The 24,718-nt window shown below is 36.5% G+C and overlaps 1 protein-coding gene across 2 annotated transcripts in view; it reads right to left on the minus strand.

The window, feature by feature from the left end:
- Positions 1 to 24,718, minus strand: part of DNAI7 (dynein axonemal intermediate chain 7) — an 82,143-nt gene that overhangs the window by 34,814 nt on the left and 22,611 nt on the right. For both annotated transcript variants that reach the window (XM_007101355.2, XM_055085511.1), the window contains 7 exons: positions 23,042 to 23,126; positions 20,701 to 20,792; positions 18,590 to 18,691; positions 17,368 to 17,505; positions 11,889 to 12,035; positions 8,599 to 8,702; positions 6,628 to 6,937 (listed from right to left, as the gene is read on the minus strand). In XM_007101355.2, coding sequence (XP_007101417.2) covers positions 6,628 to 6,937; positions 8,599 to 8,702; positions 11,889 to 12,035; positions 17,368 to 17,505; positions 18,590 to 18,691; positions 20,701 to 20,792; positions 23,042 to 23,126 — 978 coding nt within the window. The remainder of the gene's footprint in view (positions 1 to 6,627; positions 6,938 to 8,598; positions 8,703 to 11,888; positions 12,036 to 17,367; positions 17,506 to 18,589; positions 18,692 to 20,700; positions 20,793 to 23,041; positions 23,127 to 24,718) is intronic.

Consider the following 24,718-nt stretch of genomic DNA (forward strand, 5'->3'; position numbering starts at 1 on the left):
TGATATTGGTCTGTAATTTTCTTTTTTTGTAGTATCTTTGTCTAGTTTTGGTATCAGGGTGATGGTGGCCTCATAGAATGATTTTGGGGGTGTTCCTTCCTCTTCAATTTTTTTGGAAGAGTTTGAGAAGGTTGGGTGTTAGCTCTTCTCTAAATGTTTGATAGAATTCACCTGTGAAGCCATCTGGTCCTGGACTTTTGTTTGTAGGAAGATTTTTAATCACAGTTTCAATTTCATTACTTGTGATTGGTCTGTCCATATTTTCTATTTCTTCCTGGTTCAGTTTTGGAAGGTTATACCTTTCTAAGAATTTGTCTATTTCTTCCAGGTTCTCCATTTTATTGGCATAGAGTTGCTTGTAGTCATGTCTTAGGATGCTTTGTATTTCTGCGGTGTCTGTTGTAACTTCTCCTTTTTCATTTCTAATTTTATTGATTCGAGTCCTCTCCCTCTTTTTCTTGATGAGTCTGGCTAATGGTTTATCAATTTTGTTTATCTTCTCCAAGAACCAGCTTTTAGTTTTATTGATCTCTGCTATTGTTTTCTTTGTTTCTATTTCATTTATTTCTTCTCTGATTTATGATTTCTTTCCTTCTGCTAACTTTGGGTTTTGTTTGTTCTTCTTTCTCTAGTTCCTTTAGGTGTAATGTTAGATTGTTTATTTGAGATTTTTCTTGTTTCTTGAGGTTGGCTTGTATAGCTATAACCTTCCCTCTTAGAACTGCTTTTGCTGCATCCCATAGGTTTTAGATCATTGTGTTTTCATTATCATTTGTCTCTAGGTATTTTTTGATTTCCTCTGTGATTTCTTCAGTGATCTCTTGGTTATTTAGTAATGTATTGTTTAGCCTCCATGTGTTTGTGGTTTTTAAGTTTTTTCCCCTGTAATTCATTTTTTAAAAAAATTTATTGGAGTATAGTTGATTTACAATGCTGTGTTAGTTTCAGGTGTACTCCCCTCTGTTTCTTTTTCTTTTTAAAAAAAAATTAATTAGTTTATTTATTATTTACTTTTGGTTGTGTTGGGTCTTTTTTGCTGCACACAGGCTTTCTCTAGTTGCCTGTAATTGATTTCATTGTTATATCTTCTTCTTGGATTGATCCCTTGATCATTATGTAGTGTCCTTCCTTGTCTCGTGTAGCATTCTTTATATTAGAGTATATTTTACCTGATATGAGTATTGCTACTCCAGCTTTCTTTTGATTTCCATTTGCATGGAATATCTTTTTCCATCCCCTCACTTTTTCCATCCCTAGGTCTGAAGTGGGTCTCTTGGAGACTGCATATATATGGGTCTTGTTTTTGTATCCATTCAGCGAGCCTGTGTCTTTTGGTTGGAGCATTTAATCCATTCACTTTTAAGGTAATTATCGATATGTATGTTCCTATGACCATTTTCTTAATTGTTTTGGGTTTGTTTTTGTAGGTCCTTTTCTTATCTTGTGTTTCCCACTTAGAGAAGTTCCTTTAGCATTTGTTGTAGAGCTGGTTTGGGGGTGCTGAATTCTCTTAGCTTTTGCTTGTCTGTAAAGCTTTTGATTTCTCCATCAAATCTGAATGAGATCCTTGCCGGGTAGAGTAATCTTGGTTGTAGGTTCTTCCCTTTCATCACTTTAAGTATATCATGCCACTCCCTTCTGGCTTGTAGAGTTTCTGCTGAGAAATCAGATGTTAACCTTATATGAGTTCCCTCATATGCTATTTGTCATTTTTCCCTTGCTGCTTTCAATATTTTTTCTTTGTCTTTAATTTTTGCCAATTTGATTACTATGTGTCTCGGTGTGTTTCTCCTTGGGTTTATCCTGTATGGGACTCTCTGCACTTCCTGGGCTTGGGTGGCAATTTCCTCTCCCGTGTTAGGGAAGTTTTCGACTATAATCTCTTCAAATGTTTTCTCTGGTCCTTTCTCTCTCTCTTCTCCTTCTGGGACCCCTATAATGGAATGTTGTTGCATTTAATGTTGTCCCAGAGGTCTCTTAGGCTGTCTTCATTTCTTTTCATTCTTTTTTCTTTATTCTTTTCTGCAGCAGTGAATTCCATCATTCTGTCTTCCAGGTTACTTATCCGTTCTTCTGCCTCAGTTATTCTGCTATTGGTTCCTTCTAGTGTAGTTTTCATTTCAGTTATTGTATTGTTCATCTGTTTGTTTGTTCTTTAATTCTTCTAGGTCTTTGTTAAACATTTCTTGCATCTTCTCGATCTTTGCCTCCATGCTTTTTCCAAGGTCCTGGATCATCTTCACTATCATTATTCTGAATTCTTTTTCTGGAAGGTTGCCTATCTCCACTTCATTTAGTTGTTTTTCCGGGGTTTTATCTTGTTCCTTCATCTGGTACATAGCCCTCTGCCTTTTCATCTTGTCTATCTTTCTGTGAATGTGGTTTTTGTTCCACAGGCTGCAGGACTGTAGTTCTTCTTGCTTCTCGAGGGCAACCTTTTTATAATAAAGGACAGGGACTTCCCTGGCAGTCCACTGGTTGGGAATTCGTGCTTCCCCTGCAAGGGGTGTGGGTTCAATCCCTGGTCAGGGAACTAGGGTCCCCCATGCTGTGTGGTGCAGCCTTTTCCCTCAGTGGCATCACGTCCCAGCAGGTCCTGAGGAGACCAGGCTCCTGTCAGAGAGAAATGGACCCCACGATGTCCCAAAGCTGAAGCCCTAGCAGGTCCTGAGGAGACCCGGCTTCTGTTAGTGTGGACCCGACCCCGGGTTGTCCCAAAGCCCAGCCATCAGCATGGACTCAGTCCCATGTGTTCCAGAAGCCAAAGCCCCAGCGGGTCCTGAGGAGACTGGGCTCCTGTCAGCTGTGCCCGGAGCCAATTCTGCAGCTATGAGTTCTTTATATTAGGATACTAACCATTTGTTTTATATGTTTAAATATTTTTCCCAGTCTATTGTCTTTCAAGTTTGTTTACAGTGAGGTTTATTTGGCTATACAAATGTTTGAATTCATAACCTCCTTTTCTTGTATGGTTTTGGTTTTGATGCATTAATAAGTAAGAAGGACCTTCTTAGTAAATATGATAAAATAACTTCCCTACATTCTCTTCAAATACTTTTATTATTTTATGAGTTTTTGATTAGTTTTTTTATATTAAAAAAAATAAAATCTGTTATATTTTTTTTAGTCTGTAGAGGGAAGTATGAATGGAGATTTATTTCATATCTTAGCTAGGGGTTGCAGTGCCAATCATTATATTAAACTGATCCTTTCCTTTGTGTTCTGGAACTTCTTTTACATAGATATTGGATCTCCTACTTCTTTCCCCATTTATTTTACTTTTTTTCCCCCAAATTTCCACCAAATTATCTTTATCCCCTTCTTTTGAGCTGCTGACTCTCTTTATAAATCCAATGTGTTTTTTTTTTTTTTTTTTTTTTTTTTGCCACTCCACTTTTGGGATCTTAGTTCCCCGACCAGGGATGGAACCCATGGCCCCTGCAGTGGGAGTGCAGAGTCCTAACCACTGGGCTGCCAGGGAAGTCCCTCCACTGATTTTTGCTCCCTCAAGTCTACTCACATTTACAACATGTGCTCTACAAATGTGCTCTGTTCAAAATTAGTGACAAGTGGAGGCCCAGCTGACAATTGTTTTTATCAGCTCTCTTTCCTTTCCTCCCCAGCTTAGCAGGGCAAGTGGTTCTGAGGTGGGAGATTGATTCTTCACTCTGCAGTTTACTGCCACTGTCTCCCCCCTGCCTCAACAATCCTCTTTCAGCACAGGAGATGGCTTTTCCCACCTGCCTTGGTACAATTAGGCACTACTATGGGATTCTTCTCCTTCTGTGGAAATCATCCCTACTTCAGCATTACTCATGTTAACTTTTCAGAATGCCATGGGGGTTTTGGAAGGATGGGAGAGCACACATCCATAAACATAAGCATCTACACACACGCCTGTTTGGTGTGATGCAAGGACTGGTTCCTGGAAATAGGGGTGCTAACTAAATTAAGCTTAGTCTCATCTGCTAGGCAATTTTCTCTTTTTCAATCCCCTGATAACAAAGTTCTGCCAGCCAGGTTCCCCCATGCACCATTCACACAATTCTCAGTCAAGCTTCCCAGGCTGTGGTGAAGTTTCATAGGGTAAAACTATTTCTGCTATATTACTAATTGTCTGATCTTTACTCTGGGTTCCCTAGGCTACTTATTTGAGAAGAGATTCAGTATTCCATAAAATATGCATTACCATCCAGTAGAATGCTTTTCCTTGACGTACTTTTGTGGCATTATCAACATTAGCATTGGTATACCTGTAGTCATCATTATAAATTGAAATGGTTCAATAAAACATTAAAGAATAATGGAAAAAAAACAGATATAGTTAAACACGTTGGAAAGGGTCATTTAACTGAGGAAAACTTAGCTTGGTAACTTTGAGCTCACCAGCTGAGAGTAAAGGAAATGACTTCTTACTCTAATAGATGACGGACCTGGAGAAAAATATATAACTGCACTGTTTGGTATTATAGTGAATTCATATGCTGATATATTTAATATAAAACTATTTTTTGGTAGTTTTATACACAGAACTATAGAGTCATTACTGCATAAGGCTACTTTAACTGAGACATACATGCATAAGGAAGAATTGCTTTAGCCATCTAAATTCAAGTAATACTTCAAATTATATGTTTTCTAATTATTGTTTCATAACTTTTAAATTAGTAATGTCAAATTCTTAGGGAAACTGTTGATGGGTTTTTCATAAAATATGATCAAGGAACTTGAGGAGCAGAAGTTATTCAATATTTTTATCAGATCAAGGCCAAACATTTTTAGATACTCTTTTCATACAACAATTTTGATAGTTTTTAATTTGTTCTTTGTTTTCATGAATTTTCAGTCACAAATCCTGCCAAATTTTATTGTAAGTTTATGGGTCTTCATTTTATTTTCTACTGCACATTTAAATAATGTAACATCCAGCACCCATTTACTCATTCTTTATTTCCCCCCCTCAGAAATCAGTGTGTCACTTCCACTCACATCTTACTAGCTAAAGCAAGTCACATGGTCACCCCTAATTTTAAGAGGGCAAGCAGTGTAATTCTTCCCTTCCTGTCCAGGAAAGGGAAGAAAACTGGAAATATTGTTGAACTCTAGTAATGCTACCATGCTACCTGAGAGGGAAAATGAATTTTTTCATTATAAAAGTTACCAGATTGCTCAAAAAACATTCCTTTAAAAGTGACACATTTTTTTTTTTTTATTTTTTTTTATTTTTTTTGTGGTACGCGAGCCTCCCTCTGCTGCGGCCTCTCCCGTCGCGGAGCACAGGCTCCGGACGCGCAGTCTCAGCGGCCATGGCTCACGGGCTCAGCCGCTCCGCGGCATGTGGGATCCTCCCGGACCAGGGCGCGAACCCGGTTCCCCTGCATCGGCAGGCGGACGCGCAACCACTGCGCCACCAGGGAAGCCCAAAAGTGACACATTTTTAAAGAAGAACCAATCACTTATTTCCCACCTCCGTGAAATATCAGCTATATACAGGTTTCTGGGTTCTCCTCCTCTTATGCCTTTTAAATTTTTTCATCATTATAATCATACTCTAAATACTGTTCTTTGTACTAACCATCATGTCTTATCCATTTTTTATATTGCTGTAGAATCATTGTAAGTTTTGATTCTGGTGGAATCAAATGGAATTTTTCAATTAAATATGTTCTTAGAATATCTAATAATCCTTATTCTGATTTCAAATTTGTATTCAATTTAATTATTAACCCTCACCTGTGTTTAAAGAAAACAAACCAATAAACCAGTACACTTCATATCTTAAGTACTTGTAGGAAAACCTGGTCCTTCCTAAAATGCAAATTGTCCATGGCCAAACAAAAAGCTGCTCAGTTCTGAGAAAGTATTACTAAATTCTAAAGAGACAGTTTATTCTACCTTAATAAATAAGTAGCTTGAAAATCCTTGAAATAGAAAGAAAAAAAGAACAGAAACCAACTAACAGAATATGATTATTAAATTGCTCAACATATTATTATATCTAAAGATGTCAAATTTTAAGAGAGTACAACAGTTTAAAAAATATCAGTTTTTACATCATATAATTCTTTCTTACAAAACCAAAAGCTGAGGAAGTAAGAGTAATGTAAGATAATCCTTCAGTTTGTGAAAGTATTTATCACAAGTTCCCTTAAGTGAGTTTGAAATATAATAAATACGCACAAATTAAATTGCTTCAAAGCTTTTCGGGAGTGAACCTAAAATAAAAATTAGCAATTCCTGTCCTCAACTTTAGGATGTGGAAGCAACAGGCTCAACTATGAATAGTGACTATGAATAGAAGGCAAGAAAAACACACACACACACACAAAACTGAGCCATTGGCAAGAAAGTAGCTTTCAGTTTCTAGTTGTTTAGGAAAAAAATCTTGAGAATGCATCAAGGGACTCTATAACACCTGTTACATGAAGAAAAAATGTACATTTAAAGTGTCTTAGGGAATTCCCTGGCGGTCCAGTGGTTAGGACTCCATGCTTCCTCTGCAGGGGGCACAGGTTTGATCTCTGGTTGGGGAACTAAGATCTCACATGCTGCACGGCACAGCCAAAAAAATTAAAATTAAAAAAAAAAAGCAATTAAATTCTTATTTAAAAAAAATAAGTGTCCTACCGTTTGTCCTTCAACACCACCTTGTTCGTCAACTTTTGTTTCTTCCTCATGAACTGAGTTAGACTCATTTTCTTGTTCTTTATACACTTCTTGGAGATGTTTGCTGACTGCTGCTTCTACACTCTTAACTTCGCCTTTGCCAAAGTAAGTTACCATGGAAGTGTGTTCTTGTGATGCTGTTGGAACAGGGCCTAATGGCGTGACATGATCATAGTGAGTATGTAGGAGTCGTAGAGCGATGTCAGATGTTGCTAATATCCTTGGAATTTCAAATCCAATTTGTGTCTCAGAGAATCTGATACTTCTGTACCTGTTAATTAATTTAACAAAAAGGATGAGGCTCTAGAAAATTCTATGTCTGTTGTAAACTTATACCTAAGCAGTATTTCTCTCCACTTTAATTTTGCCACAGTTTTGAGTCCTGACCCATACTTGTTTTCTTTGCAGCATTTGGAGCCAGTTGCTGATGTTACCTTCTCAAAACTTTTTCTTGGGATCCATGACTCCATACTCTTCTCCTCCATCTCTGGCAGCTCCTTCTCTGTTTCCTTTGTATGGTCTCCTTCCTAAGCATCCCTTAAACGTTGATGTTACTTGACTCTCCATCCCGAGCCCTTCTTTCTTCTCCCTCTACATACTCTCTCTGGATATTATTATTTCTATGACTTCAATTATTATTTATATCATCAGGAGTGTTTAACATGAGTTCTATGTTTCCTAGGGGAAGAAGCATCCCTGAATGAACTTTAAAAGGTCCAAAAATGCCCTTACATATATGTGAGCATATGTAATAAAGTTCATAAGAGTCTATGACTCCCCAAAAGTTAAGAACTATCAATCTGTATGACTCTGCAAAATATGTCTCCAACTAAGATTTCTCTCAATGCTTTCAGACAGTTGCACTTTGATATGTCATAGGTACTTCAAACTCAACAAGTCCGACACTGAGCTCATCACACTGACCACACCCTGCTCTCTCACCATCACCATCAAAGTAAAACAAAACTTGTTCTGCTTCCACTATTCCTTATCTTAGTAAAAGATACCATCTAATTCTCTTCTTAAGCTTGGGTAGTTAATACAGGGATATTCATTTTACTATTCTTCTTTTAAAATTATACAGATTAATTTCCTTCATCCGCTGGATATAACATATTTTACAGTGAAAAAGGTTATATTAATATACTGACTCTGATTTAAACCACAGAGTATTTTGTAGCAAATGTAACTTGGAAAATACTTTGTTCCTTACTTTTACTAAATATCAGAAATAAAGTTCAATACTTTCAACTGTCATAGGACTAGTCTTTTCAGAGTTGGGACCAGAACCTAGGCCTCCTAACTTTTATTCAGATCATTTTTTCCTAAAACTTGCTGCCATACTAACTCAATTATTTTGAAATGTTTGAGATAAAGCAGCAACCAAGTGATCATGAATTTATCATTATCTCTATCATTCCTCAGAATGATATTACTTTGTTGAAAATAATCGGGGAAACATCACTTAAATTATCTAAAAATAATAAATATGAAAAGTATCCTTTTTTGAAAGTATTAACAGTTCACAAAAGATAAATTTTTTAAAAGTTTCAGATTGCCATGTAGAAAGCACCTAGTACTTCTACTTTTTGGTGGGGAGGGAGGTTAAGTGGGTGAAATGAAGAGGAAGACCCTGATATTTACTCAGTGTATATTTGTGCTAGACACCACGCTATGTATGCCCTTTACATGTGTTAACATTTAATCCTCAGCCCAATCCTATTAAGTGATGTAATCATCATTTTACTGATATACTGAGGCATAACAAGGCTAAGTAACTTGTCTAAGATAAATGGCAGGTCTCTGAGTCAAACCCCAGTTGGCTGACTTTCTAACATGGGTTTTTATAAGTATGCCATGCTGTAATGCAACAAGCATCTGCCTGGTCATGTGACTATGTCTTCAGACCTACAGTATCACCCATGGGAATACCTTGGATTCTTCTTGAGGTTTGCCCATACATATAGAGTAACATTTTCATCTCGAATGACTTTTTCCATGTTTCCACTGTCCAGATCTGCTAAAGTACTAGCTTGCTGTAAGAGAAAAAGAAAACATTATTAAGATTAGAGGCCTCATAAATTATACAATTTAGATAAGTTACTTCATCACTTTGGTGTTGGATTCCCTTCAATATTAAAAGAGTAATTTGGGGACCTCCCTGGTGGCGCAGTGGTTAAGAATCCACCTGCCAACGCAGGGGACACGGGTTCGTTCCCTGTTCTGGGAAGATCCCACATGCCAAGGAGCAACTAAGCCTGTGAGCCACAACTACTGAGCCTGCACTCTAGAGCCCGCGAGTCACAACTACTGAAGCCCGTGCACCTAGAGCCCATGCTCCACAACAAGAGAAGCTACTACAATGAGAAGCCCGCGCACCACAACAAAGAGTAGCCCCCTCTCGCTGCAACTAGAAAAAGTCCACGTACAGCAACGAAGATCCAATGCAGCCAAAAAGTAAATAATAATAAAAAAAGAAACCTTGAAAAAATAAAAATAAAAGAGTAATTTGGGTAAAAATAAGGTTCAATCAAAATAACAAAGAATTGTTTTTAAAAATTCTCTAAACAATAAAAACATATTTACTCAATTAAATGTGCTCCCCATTTTCTACTCAGTTTCTCTTACGGTGTCTAAGGATTGAAGTTGCTCCTGTATTCCCAGGTAGCACTTGTGGATTACTCTTACGTTACCCTTTTCAATTTTAACATAATTGTGACTTTTCATTTTAACTATATACATGCTTCTTTATCCTTACCTTATTAAAACGTAGATTATGCTACTGCAAAAGTTAGCCTATTTCTGAACATACCAAGTTTGGAAAACAAAATATCCAGATGAGTCATGTGTTTTACTAGTCCAATACTTGATAATCAACATTAAACACACAATTTAAGGATGCTCTTAAGAATTCTTTTATAAAGACTAACATAGCTTGATGCCTATTGCTTAAGATAGTAGCTCTTTCAAAGGGCTTAAATAAGTCAATATGTATTTGGTTCCTATAATGTAAAAATTTAAATGTACTGGGAGTTGAATTTATTGCTTTTTTTTTTTTTAAGTGATTGTTCTGGGAATTCCCTGGTGGTCCAGTGGTTAGGACTCTATACTTTCATTTCACAAGGCACAGGTTCGATCTCTGGTGGGGGAACTAAGATCCTGCAAGCTGTGCCAGTGTGGCCAAAAAAGAAAAAAAAGAAAAGAAAAAAAAAAGAAATGAAGTGATTGTTCTCCCACACTTTTTTTTTCTGTGACATTAACTTTTTGAAGTGTCCAGGATAGTTGCCTTGAAGAACTGTTCCACATGGTGAATTTATCTAGCTGTTTCCTCACGGTTTAACTTGCTCCTCTATTCCCTTTATTTTTTGTACACCGGAAGTTAGGTCTAGGTAGGTTTAATCAGATTAGATGAACAATTTTTGGCAAGAAGACACAATAGGTAATGTTGTATTCCTCACATTGCATCCTATCAGGAGGCATATGATGTCCTACTGTTAACAATGTGGACTTGATCACTTAGTTAACATGGTGACTACCCCATCTCCCCTTGCAAAGTTCATTTATCCTAGTCAGTAAGTAATCTGTGGTCTAATACTTTGGCACTATGAGAATAATGTGTTCCTAAACTTTTCGCCTACTTATCGAGGTAGCCATTGATGAGCCTTATCAATTATTACATTGGAGATTGAAAAATGGTTATTATCTTACTGATCATTCCTTCCACATTCATCAGGTGGTATTCTTCTGTAAAGAACTGTTCTCTCTACCCGCCACTCCACTTTCCCCTTTCCATTTTGGAATATCACTATAGACTCATGAATTTTTATTTTATTCAAGGTTCTATAATCCAGAGGTTCCCAACCTTGTTGGCACCAGGGACCGGTTTCGTGGAAGACAATTTCTCCACGGACTGGGGTGGTTGGGGGGAAAGGTTCAGGTGGTAATGTGAGCGATGGGAAGCAATGGGGAGCGGCAGATGAAGCTTCGCTCGCTCACACACCACTTACCTCCTGCTGTGCGGCCCCGTTCCTAACAGGCCTCGGACCAGTACCGGTCCTCGACCCCGGGGTTGGGGATGCCTACTATAATCAATTATAGTCATTATTCTTTCTGATATTCAAATTATCCCCAACTTGACCAGTGGGAGCTTCTTTAAGATAGTCCTGTCTCTTTGGCTACGACTCCATTAGTCTTTGAGTATTTACTTGTTTTCTAGCTCAAGATAACTCAAACTCATCTTTCAATAATAACCTTACCTTTCACTTTCCCTGCCCCAAACTCGAATCAGCCATTTACCACAATTAGACCTGGTTCCTTTTTATGGAATAAAAAGAAATCTGTTTCATACTGATACTTCCATTACAAATTTAACATTATGGTATTTTTTCCTAATTTTCTTTTCTTCTATAAATCTTTTTTCTCTTAGAATAAAAATCTTGATTACTAATAATTATAATACATTTCCTTACTGGCTTTTTCTTACAATATAGATAAAATAGCTGCAAAATTATAATATGAATTTACCGCCAAGAATAAACTTAACAATAACAATAAGCCTTCTTTACAGTTCTTTTTATAATTAGAACATATTCTACCAAGCCTATAAAGGTGATTGTGTTCTAGACCAAAAGAAACCAAGAGAGAAAATAGCCAAAAGCAAGGTGTGACCTTACATTGTTTTCTGATTTAAAAAACAAAACAAAACAAAAACAGCTATAGAAGATATTCATGGAATATTAGGGAAAATTTAAATATGGACTGGATATTGGAATACATTATGGAATTATTATTAATTTTCTTAGGTATAACAATGGCTCTATGATTATATGAATATTATCATTAGTGCTAAGATATTTGGGAAAAATAGAGTGACTACCAGTAATTGTAATATTGTGTCAACTGATTTATCTAGAGAGTATAGCTAACATACAAGGTTTTGTGAATTTATTTTCAGAATGGTCCTGGTAACCTTTAGCAAGTGTAAGAAAAAAAAAATCTAGACTTTAGCTACACTGATAATGTTTCATTTCTTTAAAAATAAAATATTCACAGTTGTTAAATCTGGATAAATACATGTGCCTTAAATTGTTCTACTGACTTTTCCATAACCTTTTAAATCTTCAAAAAAAATAAAGGACACTGGACTTTAAAAATTATATAATATAAAATCTTAACTCTTACAAAAGTTAATAATAACATATAAAGCAAAATATCACACTTACTCTGAGAAGTATTTCTGTGGCTATGTTAAACTTAAGATGAAGGAGCTCCTGCAGTTCTAGAATTGATCCTTGGTACTGTATTATATTTTTCTCTTGCAAATCATATGATGGAGTTTCCAATAAAATTAACTTCAATTTCTCAATTAACTATAAGTAAAAGAATAAGTAAAAATATAAAGTAAAAATTTACGATTAAAGTAATCTGACACACAAAGAAAAAGTGTAATGGGGGACACGTTTTATCACTTCTGAATTGAGAAACACATCACCAGTAAAACATATAAAAATACTTTCCTGTATTTATTCTATTATTTAAGATCCTGGAAAAATAAAGTATTTCCTCCCAAAACTCCACTATAAGAATTCTATACTATGTGTAACAGAGTTGTCATTAGCGAGCTGATAGAGGAGGCACAGCTTGTCACTGCTTAAGACTGTGGAACAATAGAAACAATAACAATATGATGAGAAGGAGGAGAGTGAGGAGAAAGAGGAAGAGGAGGAGGAGAATTACTAACATTTACTGAATGCTTACTATTTGCCAGGAACTGTTCTAAATGCTTTATATGTTTTAATCCATTTCATCCTCATCATAACTCTATAAGGTAGGTACTGTTTATTGTGCCTATATTATAGATGAGGAAACTGAGGCAACCTGGTTCCACCAGTAAGGAGCTTGGAAGATGCCACTCAATCCTAACAAGTGAAAAGCTGAACAGACTGAAAAACCAATCACTATTCTTTGATCCATAAAAGAGGGGGGGACACAGAGCAAATTCCTGTCCCTAAGATTGGAGAGACCTACAGGTGAATACAGGGAGTCGGTTTATCAGAGCAGAGTGTCAGGAGCAGAAACTACTGCAGGAACCAGTGCCAGGTCTGTAAACCTGAACTGTAAACGATGAATTGCTGGGAACTCAGGGTGGACAACCCTGAGAGTTAAAAACTCCCAGGGGTGGGGCTTCCCTGGTGGTGCAGTGGTTAAGAATCCACCTGCCAATGCACAGGACACGGGTTTGAGCCCTGGTCCGGGAAGATCCCACATGCCACAGAGCAACTAAGCCCATGTGCCACAACTACTGAGCCCGCATGCCACAACTACTGAGCCTGCATGCCACAACTGCTGAAGCCCATGTGCCTAGAGCTCTGCAACAAGACAAGCCACCACAATGAGAAGCCCGCGCACCACAGCGAAGAGTAGCCCCCGCTCGGTGCAACTAGAGAAAGCCCATGCACAGCAACGAAGACCCAACGCAGCCAAAAATAAATAAAAATAAAAATAAATTAAAAAAAAAAAAAACCTCCCGGAGGATGAAGTCATGGGAGGGTGAGAGCCCATAGTATTGTGAGACTTACCTGTAGTAGTTCAACCAGGTCCCCACGATAAATATGGGGGAAAGAAATTCCCTAGCCATTCCCTCTCACCTAAGAGGGGATAAGAAAAATTAAAAATGCTTGTGAAGTTTACCATCCAGAGGCATAGGCTTACTTAAAGACTGAGACCTAATCACAAGACTACAGAACTCTTCCCCTCCCCCAACCTACCTCACCACCACATTACTTAAGGCTTATTTACAGCAGTTCTTTTTACCCAGTACATCATGTCTGGCTATCAAGAAAAAATTACAAGGCATACCAAAAGGTAAAAACCACAATTTGAAGACACAGAGCAAACATCAGAACCAGACATGGCAGGATATTGTAATGATCAAACCAGGAATTTAAAACACCTGTTTTTAATATACTAAGGGCTCTAATGGATAAAGTATTCAGCATGCAAAAACAGATGGGCGATGTAAATCAGAGAGATGGAAATCCTAAGAAAGAACCAAAAAGAAATGCTAGAGATCGTAAACACTGCAACAGAAATGAAGAATGCCTTTGAAACTTACTCCTTAACTGGAGACAGCTGAGGAAGGAATCTCTGAGCAAGAGGATTTATCAATAGAATCCTCAAAAGAAACTAAGCCCATGTGCCACAACTACTGAGCCCGCATGCCACAACTACTGAGCCTGCATGCCACAACTGCTGAAGCCCATGTGCCTAGAGCTCTGCAACAAGACAAGCCACCACAATGAGAAGCCCGCGCACCACAGCGAAGAGTAGCCCCCGCTCGGTGCAACTAGAGAAAGCCCATGCACAGCAACGAAGACCCAACGCAGCCAAAAATAAATAAAAATAAAAATAAATTAAAAAAAAAAAAAACCTCCCGGAGGATGAAGTCATGGGAGGGTGAGAGCCCATAGTATTGTGAGACTTACCTGTAGTAGTTCAACCAGGTCCCCACGATAAATATGGGGGAAAGAAATTCCCTAGCCATTCCCTCTCACCTAAGAGGGGATAAGAAAAATTAAAAATGCTTGTGAAGTTTACCATCCAGAGGCATAGGCTTACTTAAAGACTGAGACCTAATCACAAGACTACAGAACTCTTCCCCTCCCCCAACCTACCTCACCACCACATTACTTAAGGCTTATTTACAGCAGTTCTTTTTACCCAGTACATCATGTCTGGCTATCAAGAAAAAATTACAAGGCATACCAAAAGGTAAAAACCACAATTTGAAGACACAGAGCAAACATCAGAACCAGACATGGCAGGATATTGTAATGATCAAACCAGGAATTTAAAACACCTGTTTTTAATATACTAAGGGCTCTAATGGATAAAGTATTCAGCATGCAAAAACAGATGGGCGATGTAAATCAGAGAGATGGAAATCCTAAGAAAGAACCAAAAAGAAATGCTAGAGATCGTAAACACTGCAACAGAAATGAAGAATGCCTTTGAAACTTACTCCTTAACTGGAGACAGCTGAGGAAGGAATCTCTGAGCAAGAGGATTTATCAATAGAATCCTCAAAAGATCAAAAAGCAAAGAGAACAAGGACTTAAAAAAATAGAACAGAATATCCAAAGACCTTGGGACAACTACAAAAAAAAAAGGAAGCACACACATAATGGAAATACCAGAAGGAAAAGAAAGACAAAGGAACAGAAGAAATATTTGAAATAATAATGACTGAGAATTTCCCCCAGACTAATGTCAGACACCAAACCACAGATCCAGGAAGCTCAGAGAACACCAAGCAAGATAAATTCCAAAAAAAAAAAAAAACCTATTTAAGCATACCATTTTCAAAATACAGAAAATCAAAGATAAAGAAAAACTCCTGACAGCAGCCAAAGGGAAAAAAACACCTTACCTTTAGAGGAACAAAGTTAAGAATTATATCCAACTTCTTAGAAATCACACAAGCAGGAAGAAAGTGGAGAGATATTTAGAGTGTTGGGAGAAATTAAGGTACAGCATGATCAAGGAACAACTAATAAATAGCAAAATTTAATTTTGAACACTGACATAGATAACATAAAGAAAATTTCTAAATTAAGAGAGATAGCTGGGTAGTATGGGCTCAAGCCAGAAAGCTGGGCTTCCATCCTTGCCACCTCTTACCAGTGGTGTGATTTGGGGCAAGTTATTTAACAACTCTGTGCCTCGCCTTCTTTGTTTGTAAAATGGGGATAACGGTGCATACCTCACAGGGTTATTGGGGGAATTCAGCAACAGCATGAATAAACTGAACCAGGCTGAGAAAGCCTGGCATAGTAAATATTATATAAGAGCTTGTCAAATAAATAAATTTGATAATTTGGAACTTGGTGTTTACCATGTGATCACTGCTATCCAATTCTTTCTGTTCGTCTTGTGGCTTCCTGCTTTAGTTTCCTATAATTATTGATTACTCTCCTCATCTATCTCCTGTTTCGTTTCACTTATCCTTTACTCATCTTCCCTACTATTCATTACTTCTGCTTCTGTATCCCACATGCATAACAGGAAGGTGTCACATCCAGCTCATCACTGGTGAACTTTAGTACTACTTCCTGCTGCCTTCCTGCTAATCAAAGAGCAGCAGATTCCTGGACCAGCATCACGCTATGGCAGCCTCCCTGGGAGAGAGAATATGCAATGGCAAGAATACTGTAAGATGAATCCATTAGCATCCAAACACTTCATGGGAGGCTCTTTGGAATCTTTGGAAAGTCAGAGTAATGCCCATCTAAGGTCTCATAGGGGACTGTAAGCAAGTCACAACCTGTTTCTTCATATGTAAAATGAATCTCATAAGCTTGTTTTCCAGATTAAATTAGGCGAGCATGTTATGACCTTAACAGTCTGGAGTTATTCCATTTTATAGCAACATGGAGAATAAGTAAACCACAGTGACAAGAAGCACAACATGGTAGAAATGGAAACAAAAAGCATTAGAGGATAAAAGGACCAAGAGGAGTGAATTCCTTCTAGTTTCTAGTATTATGTAGGTGTGTCTAAGTGTGGATTCCTTTCTTTGTATCCTAACTTGGGATTTGTTGGGTTTCTGAGGATTCTGGAAAATTGTCAGCCACTATCTCTTTGAATATTGTCTCTCCCTCATTCTTCTATGTCTCTCTGTCTCCTTCTGGTACTCCTTGTCAATATACATTTAGTCCTTTTTGCTCCATCATACATGTCTGTTAACTACTCTTTGATATTTTTCATCTCTTTATCTCTCTGTGCTGTATTCTGATAAATTCTTCAATCTAACTCCTGACTCACTCATTATTAAGAATTCTCAGGAGAGACATTTTTGTTTTCCCTTCATTAAGCTAAACGTGAGCCAATCAAGCTCTTATCATCTCCCTTTGCAAAGTAGGTTTTCCCCTATTTATCCACATTACCTTTTTGAGGCTCCCAGCCATAAAAGTGTCTCTGATCCAACTTGCTACCTTCCTTGTACCCTAGGCTTTGCCTCCTGATTGCCCTTTAAACCAGTGCTAAGCCACCAGGGGTTAACAAACAGACACTCTCTGGGAGGCCACTGACTCTGAGACTTGCCCACTTTTCTGAATTGTTTTATGGCCTCCAAGATTCTCCTTTGCCTTCTTTTGAGCTAGGAAATGGATTTAAATGTCGTTAAATTTTTTTCCCTAGCATTTTTAAGCGCATTTGTAATGTGGTAGCTCCTCAGGTTAGCCTATCCATCCTATTTGCAGAAACAGAAGGTAGGATATTCTTATTCATCTTTGTACTTCCAGTGCTTAAAAGAGGTGCCTGGCTCATAGTTAACATTAAAAAAAACATGTGTAGTGAATCACTGAATAGTGCACAATTATGGCTGAGGATAAAATCATACATTTTTGCACTCGAGTTATCTACATAAATGCATGCAACTTGATTTTTTCTTGAATTAGATATACATACAGTTACTATTTCAAATTTATGTTAGGCTGATCTTACCTAAGGTGGCAAGAGGTTTTTAGGAGTGGCAAAAATAAAAAAGAAAACAAAAAGATGAGCAAATATGTTTCTCCACAGCCAAGCAAGCAGTAGTGTTATTAACTGAAAAATACTTTATTTATTTCTATTTTTAGAGTCAATATCAGACAATTGTAATTTACATAATTTAAAATTACAGAATAATACTTAAATACTTACATTTAGCACTAGTTTACTCTTCGCAGTCACTGCCTCAAAAGTCTCATTGGTTTCCTCTTTCCACAAGCTAATAAAAGTATTAATTTCTTGGGAAATTGAAGGATCAGGACTTCCATCACATTGAATGTAGTGTTTCCACTGTGGAATAAAAATGTTTGAAGGTTCACACTGATGAAAATTCAACCAAAGATTAAAGTACTTCTTTTTTGAAGCTTATAATCTTGTTTTCCATATTAGGCAAAAAACATATTATGACTTTAGTTACTTGAGATATCTGTAAAATAACCAAATTCCTCTTCATCAAAATAATTTAAAAGCCTCAATATTTCAAATAAATAGAAATTCTATTTATGGTCATATTTTATCTATTTGTTTGTTTGTTTGTTTGTTTGTTTATTTTTGCGGTACCCGGGCCTCTCACTATTGTGGCCTCTCCCGTTGCGGAGCACAGGCTCCGGACGCGCAGGCTCAGCGGCCATGGCTCACGGGCCCAGCCGCTCCGCGGCATGTGGGATCTTCCCGGACCGGGGCACGAACCCGTGTCCCGTGCATCGGCAGGCGGACTCTCAACCACTGCGCCACCAGGGAAGCCCATATATTTTTATTTTTAAAAAAGTATTTATGAGTTGATTTTGTTTTGCTTTCCTTTCTAATCATATAGCTCCTGTATGTACAAAAGCCAACACATGAGCTAATTTCTACTTCTCAGATGACTACTAATTGTTAACTGCCGCTGTCATTTTAGTATTAGTCCTTCCATTCATTTTGTAGTCTATGCAAATTCTACATTTGTAATCATATTGTACTTACAATTTTTTTGCTTTAAATTATACTATAATCTTTTGCCATATTATTACAGTTTTTCCTTTTTATCCTGATAATCATCTACATTGTTTCCAAAGTTATGCTGTTTTGAGCAACACTAGATTGCCTTAGGCTCAAACTTTTTATATTTTAATTTAGAATAATTTCCTCAATATAGATTCCCCCAAATTAAATCAGAGTAAAAGGATATAAAAATTTCAAGGATCTTATTACTGACAAATAGATTTCTACAGAGGTATATGAATTTACTTTGCTACAAGCAATATGAGAGAGATTTGTCAGATTTGAGATTTTTTTATAGACAAATTTAAAGTTTCTTGTTATTTAAACAGATATTGGATTATAACTCCCTCTTGTGGTACAAAAGTATTAGCTAAATAAATAAAATCAGTCTTACCTGAGAAAGCAATCTACTGTCTCGTTTCAATTTCTCTGCTTCAGGAAAACATGCCTCTAATAAATAAAGTTCTTCAAGCTCTTCATTTCTTCTTTCTAGATCCTGTTTCATGGGGATAGATACATTGATCTCTTCTTTAATTTCAGCTTTGTGTTTCATAAGTAGCACCTAAAATTTACTTGACAAGTATTTAATTTCAAGATGAATACTACAATCAGTTTAAATGTAACTGATATTTCCAAAAGTTTTCATCTGAAACAGTGGTGTGCGAAGTGTGATCTTCAGACTCCTGGTGGGTCCCCCAAACTTTTTCAGGGTCTGTGAGGTCAAATCTATTTTAATAATAATACTAAGACTTTATTTGCTTTTTTTGCAGTGTACACATTTGCAAGATGGTGTAAAACTGCTGGCGCCTTAGCACAAATCAAGGCATAAGCTATACTAGTGGTCATATTCTTTGGGGGAGAGGGGTGATAGAAGTCAGTTTCACATAAGAATGACCTGATGAAGAAGTGAAATTTATTAATTTTATTAGATGTCAAACCTTAAGTATATGTCTTTTTAATATTCCATGTGATAAAATGGGAAGTATGCATAGAGCACTTCTGCTACATAACAAAGGACAATGCTATCTTCAGAAATAAACATTTATGCAACTATTTGAGTATTCTGGCAGACATTCTGTCAAAAATGAATGAATTGAGCATGCCACTTTCAGGAAACAACTCAAAGTATTTGTTGCCAGTGATAAAATTCAAGCTTTCAAATAAAAATTTGAATTTTAGAAAACCTATATCAACCACTAGGGAGCCTGACAAGTTTCCCAATCCTTAAAAACTTTTCTGATTTGACTGGAGATGATACTAATATATGTGATTTTTTTTTTTTTTGGAAAATGAATGATAAAAATGTGTCAACATTTGGAAGCAGATAATTCAGTGAACCAATTTTTTCGAAGCAATCAATGCATGATGTTGCAAAACCATGCGTGGATACAAGATCTACTCAAAGTGTAAGAACAGATCAAGGTTTTAGTATAATAGAGTATGTAAAGTTCGTTGATTTGGTTTCAGATTCCACATTAAGGTGCTACCACCTATCTAGTTTCAGTATAGTATCAAAGAAGAATATCCACAATTATCTGAAAGGCTGTTACAACATTCCTCCTTTTTCCAACTACCTATCTGTGTGAGGCCAGATTTTCTTCACATACTTCAGTCAAAACAACACATTGTAACAGATGGAATGATGAAGTAGGTATGAGATCCAGTTGTCTTCTGTTAAATCAGAGATTAAAGAGATTTAAAAAATATAAACAATGCCACTTATTTTCCTAATTAAAAAAATATATATATAAGTGTGGTGATGGATGTTAACTAGACTTATTGTGGGATCATTTCACAATATATACAACTATCGAATCATTATTTTATACACCTAAACCCAATATAATTTTAAATGTCAATTATACGTCAATAAATATATATATATACACTGTAATTGTTTTTTAAATGTTAATGTATTTACTTTTTATTCATGTTTATGTTTAACAATGTTTAATCTCTATTAATATAATAGATGTTTTAAAGTTTCTGTTTTAATTTCTAATATAGTAAATATTGATAAACATAAACAAAAACTCCTTGGGGATCTTCACTTTTTAATAGTAATGAGGTTTTGTCCTGAGATTAAAATATCACAGAACTACTAATCCAATAATGAAAAATTCTGGTGAAAAAGAGAAGTGAAATTTTAAAAGGAGAGGTAGAATTTGAACATTTTTTGGTCCCTATTTAATTATCTATATGACAGATTGAGAATAATAACTTAATGGTAACAAGCATGGGCTCTGAAGCAAGACTACTTCTGTCTAAGTCCTGGCTCTGAAATTTATTAGCTGCTTAATCTCTCTATTCCCCAATTTCCTGATCTGTGAAATGTGGGTAATAATTTACCCACCATAACTTTACGGTAGGATAAAATGAATTAAACCAGTTCATATAGGCCTAAATATTACTGGTAGCTATAGGGGAGAATGACGTTAAATGGTCAAACAGATCTGATAGCCACATAGTTTGTCTTCAGTAATAACAGCATTAATGTTTACTTACTTTTGCTTCAAGTTTTCGCAATTTTTCTTTCTCAGTTCGCTGTATTTCAAGTCTTTCCATTTCTTCTTTTTCGTATTTCACACGGGCTTCCTCTGAAGAACAACAACAAAAGAAATTTTTAGTCTGTTTTTAAGCCCTTAAAGTTATTCATATATCTAAGATGTAGTAATGGTGGAATATTTGATAGAAGTCACAATCTTTACTGTGTGGTAGAAATAAAACTGCTAGATTTCTTTCAAAAAAGTAACATGACTCTCAGACTTCCCTGGTGGCGCAGTGGTTAAGAATCCGCCTGCCAATACAGGGGACACGGGTTCAAGCCCTGCTTGGTCCAGAAAGATTCCACATGCCCTGGAGCAACTAAGCCCATGCGTGACAACTACTGAGCCCGCGTGCCACAACTACTGAAGCCTGTGTGCCTAGAGCCTGTGCTCCGCAACAAGAGAAGCCACCGCAATGAAAAGCCTGCGCACTGCCGCAAAGAGTAGCCCCCGCTCTCCGCAACTAGAGAAAGCCTGTGCACAGCAACTAACTCAGCCAAAAATAAATAAATAAAAATAAATTTAAAAAAAAAAGTAACATGACTCTCAAAATTTCTGGCCCACAATGATATTTCTCTTTTCCAAAAAGTTTATAGTAATCCAATAATGATTTTAATCAATGAAAAATGACAAATCTATCATGGGTAATTAAGAGGTAAGATCTTCAGAAGATTTCCATAATCTTGTGACACCTACATCATCAGAAGTAACTATCTTAATCTTCTCTTGCTTTCACTATTAAAAAACAAAATATGAAATATATGTTGAAGAATATGAGTTTAACCCAATATAATAAAACATTCCCCAAGATGTAGATCCTGATACTGTATTATTATCATGAGTCACCTAAAAAAGATTTATATGATTATACATTAAAAAATCAACATGGAAGCTAAGAACAGACATTTAAAACCTGAATCTGAATCAACAGATGTTCTTCATGCTACAAGCTACAACCATCTGAAATATTCAGATTTTTTTTAACATCTTTATTGGAGTATAATTGCTTTACAGTGTTGTTAGTTTCTGCTGTATAACAAAGTGAATCAGCTATATGCATATGTAGATCCTCATATCCCCTCCCTCCCTCTTGTGTCTCCCTCCCACCCTCCCTATCCCACGCCTCTAGGTCATGACAAAGCACTGAGCTGATCTCCCTGTGCTATGCAGCTGCTTCCCACTAGCTATCTATTTTACATTTGGTAGTGTATATATGTCAATATTACTCTCTCACTTCGTCCCAGCTTACCCTTCCCCCTCCCCGTGTCCTCAAGTCCATTTTCTACGTCTGTGTCTTTATTCCTGTCCTGCCCCTTGGTTCATCAGAACCATTTTTTTTTTTAGATTCCATATATATGTGTTAGCATACGGTATTTTTTTTTTCTCTTTCTGACTTACTTCACTCTGTATGACAGACTCCAGGTCCATCCACCTCACTACAAATATCTCAATTTCATTTCTTTTTATGGCTGAGTAATATTCCAATTTAGTTTGCTTCCATGTCCTGTCTACTGTAAATACTGCTGCAATGAACATTGTGGTACATGACTCTTTTTGAATTATGGTTTTCTCAGGGTATATGTCCAGTAGTGGGATTGCTGGGTCATATGGTAGTTCTATTTTTATAAACTATTCAGATTTTTAAAGTCACTTTTTATTATTTTAACTGACCAAATTTTCATTAATTTTTACTTGACGTCTTTAACAAATGAAAGTCCTCTTTAAACTTGACAAATAAATGTTATTAAACTATAAGAACTTAGGCTGCTCTGTGTATTTCTTGCTAGTGTATATTCCCCATATTTAATTTGAGTTTCAGAATTCTTACTGCACAATCAGTACCAATGCCCTTAATTTAATCAGTAAGTATAAACATCTTATACTTAATTTAATTAAGATAGGGTTGTCATATTTAGCAAATAAAAATATAGGATGCTCAGATGAATTTGAATTTCAGATAAACAATGGACTCCTTTTTTTGGTTCAAGTATATCCTAAACATTGCATGAGGCAAATTATCCCAAATTATCCACTGTTTATCTGAAATTCAAATTTAACTGGGCATCCTGTATTTTAACTGGCAACTCTCCTTCAAGATACATCTGAAAATGATTGGCGTGTACTAACAGAAATTTCTGGGTACCCTTTAAATAGTAAATAGCTATTATAAAACAGATTAAATTCAAAAAATTAAAAATTTTGAAAACTGTTTTTAAAAAGTATTGACTGGATGACAGAAATACAAACCTATTGTTAGTACTACCTGCATATGACAATAATTATCACTGTGTGTTTTATACCTTCCTCCTTTTGTCGTTTCTCCTCCTCCTCTTGTAGCTGCTTCAACCGGTCAGCTTTGGCGATTCTCTTTTTCTTAGTGCCAGACTTAATAAAGGCCACAATTTTTAAAAAGGTTATTCACATGTACTCAAATTACTTAAAAACACATATCCCTCAACTAGCAATTATGAAAAATACTTTTACTTTCATGAATCCAGTCTTCTACTCATTAAGACTGCCTATTAAGTGCAAAGCCTTGACTCAGTGCCTTGAGGACAAAGTATGGAAACAAGTAGGAAAATTAACGTATAAATTATTCAAAGGCAAGAGTGACAGTGACAAGTATATACAATTTAATTCTCTCATTCTCAGTTTTCACATCTTTAAAGTGGTGCTAAATAAAACCTCATTTCATTTTTGTAAGGATTAAAATAAAATATATGTAAAAATATCTTTAACACTGCTACATGTCTATAAAAATTAAAGATATTTTTATGACTAACAGATAAAGAGTTATTTTGCAAGTTTGGAGTACGGCCAAATTGTTTTCAACAGCTGGGATCAAGTAAAATTTTTATAGAGTATCTAGTATTTAAGTTTGTGCCCAAAAGATTTTAACATTCAGATATGAGAGGAAGGTACTCCAAGAAGAGGGAAAGGCAGGGATAAGATATGGAGTTGGGAGAGCACTGGATAGGCCCTAGGAAAACCCCAAGAAGAGGTAATGATGGACATGAGAATGGAAAAGAAGCTTGGAGCCTATGCTGTAGAGATTGGACATCATGCTAAAAGAATTGGAAACCCCCTACAAGTTTTCCAGGTCTGTGGCTATTATGTGGAAAACAAACCTGGTGTTAGGGGAAAAAATGATTGTAAAGATGATACATTTTGGCTACTATTAACAATAATTAAGAAAGCATTGACAATGGAAATGCAGATGGGGGATGGATCCAATAAATATTTTATAAGCTAACTTATTTGATAATGATTAAAACTGGAGTCATGGAGAGGAAGGAGTCAGAGAAGAATCAAAAAAGAAGAATAGTAGTCCAGAAGATGTAAACTTGAAAGAGAAACTGTTTAGAGAAATTTAATTAGTATGAAGTGCTGGTGGAGCATCCAGGCAATGCTTGCAGGCTTTGAAACTGAAGAACTGAGATGTAGCAGAGATGAGAGCTACAGAATACAGATTTGAGAACTACCTTGGTGATGACTGCCTCCCCTCCATTTTCCCTAAGGGAGAGTATGGAAAGAGAAGTGCACCATCTAAATTTAGGAATCAATTGAGTGGTTAATCCTAGGGATACACAGACTCTTGGATGACGACCTGCTCTTTTTGGCTCACCTACTGCAGGATGCTCCACTGGAGTCTCCAATCCATTAGCCCTATCACTTTTTCACCATTCATCAACCCCCGCATACTGTCACTTCTTCCTTACCCTGGTTAGATTTCACAGTTCATCACATAATCACTAACTTATATATCTCTGCCTCCCCTATTTTCCTCTCCCTCTGAGAAGCTCAGCCGGCAAATTCCTAGTTCTAGTTAAACCCAACTCTCCACTTATTCTGAGCTAGCAATAGCAGCAGCTCGACCTTGCCAGAGAAAAATACATGAGCTCAAATTTGTGAGCACACATTTTAAACAGGATCTAAGCACCATACAGTATTCCTATTGCTATTTCATTCTCTTCACT

Source organism: Physeter macrocephalus, chromosome 6, assembly GCF_002837175.3.
Source record: "Physeter macrocephalus isolate SW-GA chromosome 6, ASM283717v5, whole genome shotgun sequence".
NCBI lineage: Eukaryota > Metazoa > Chordata > Mammalia > Artiodactyla > Physeteridae > Physeter > Physeter macrocephalus.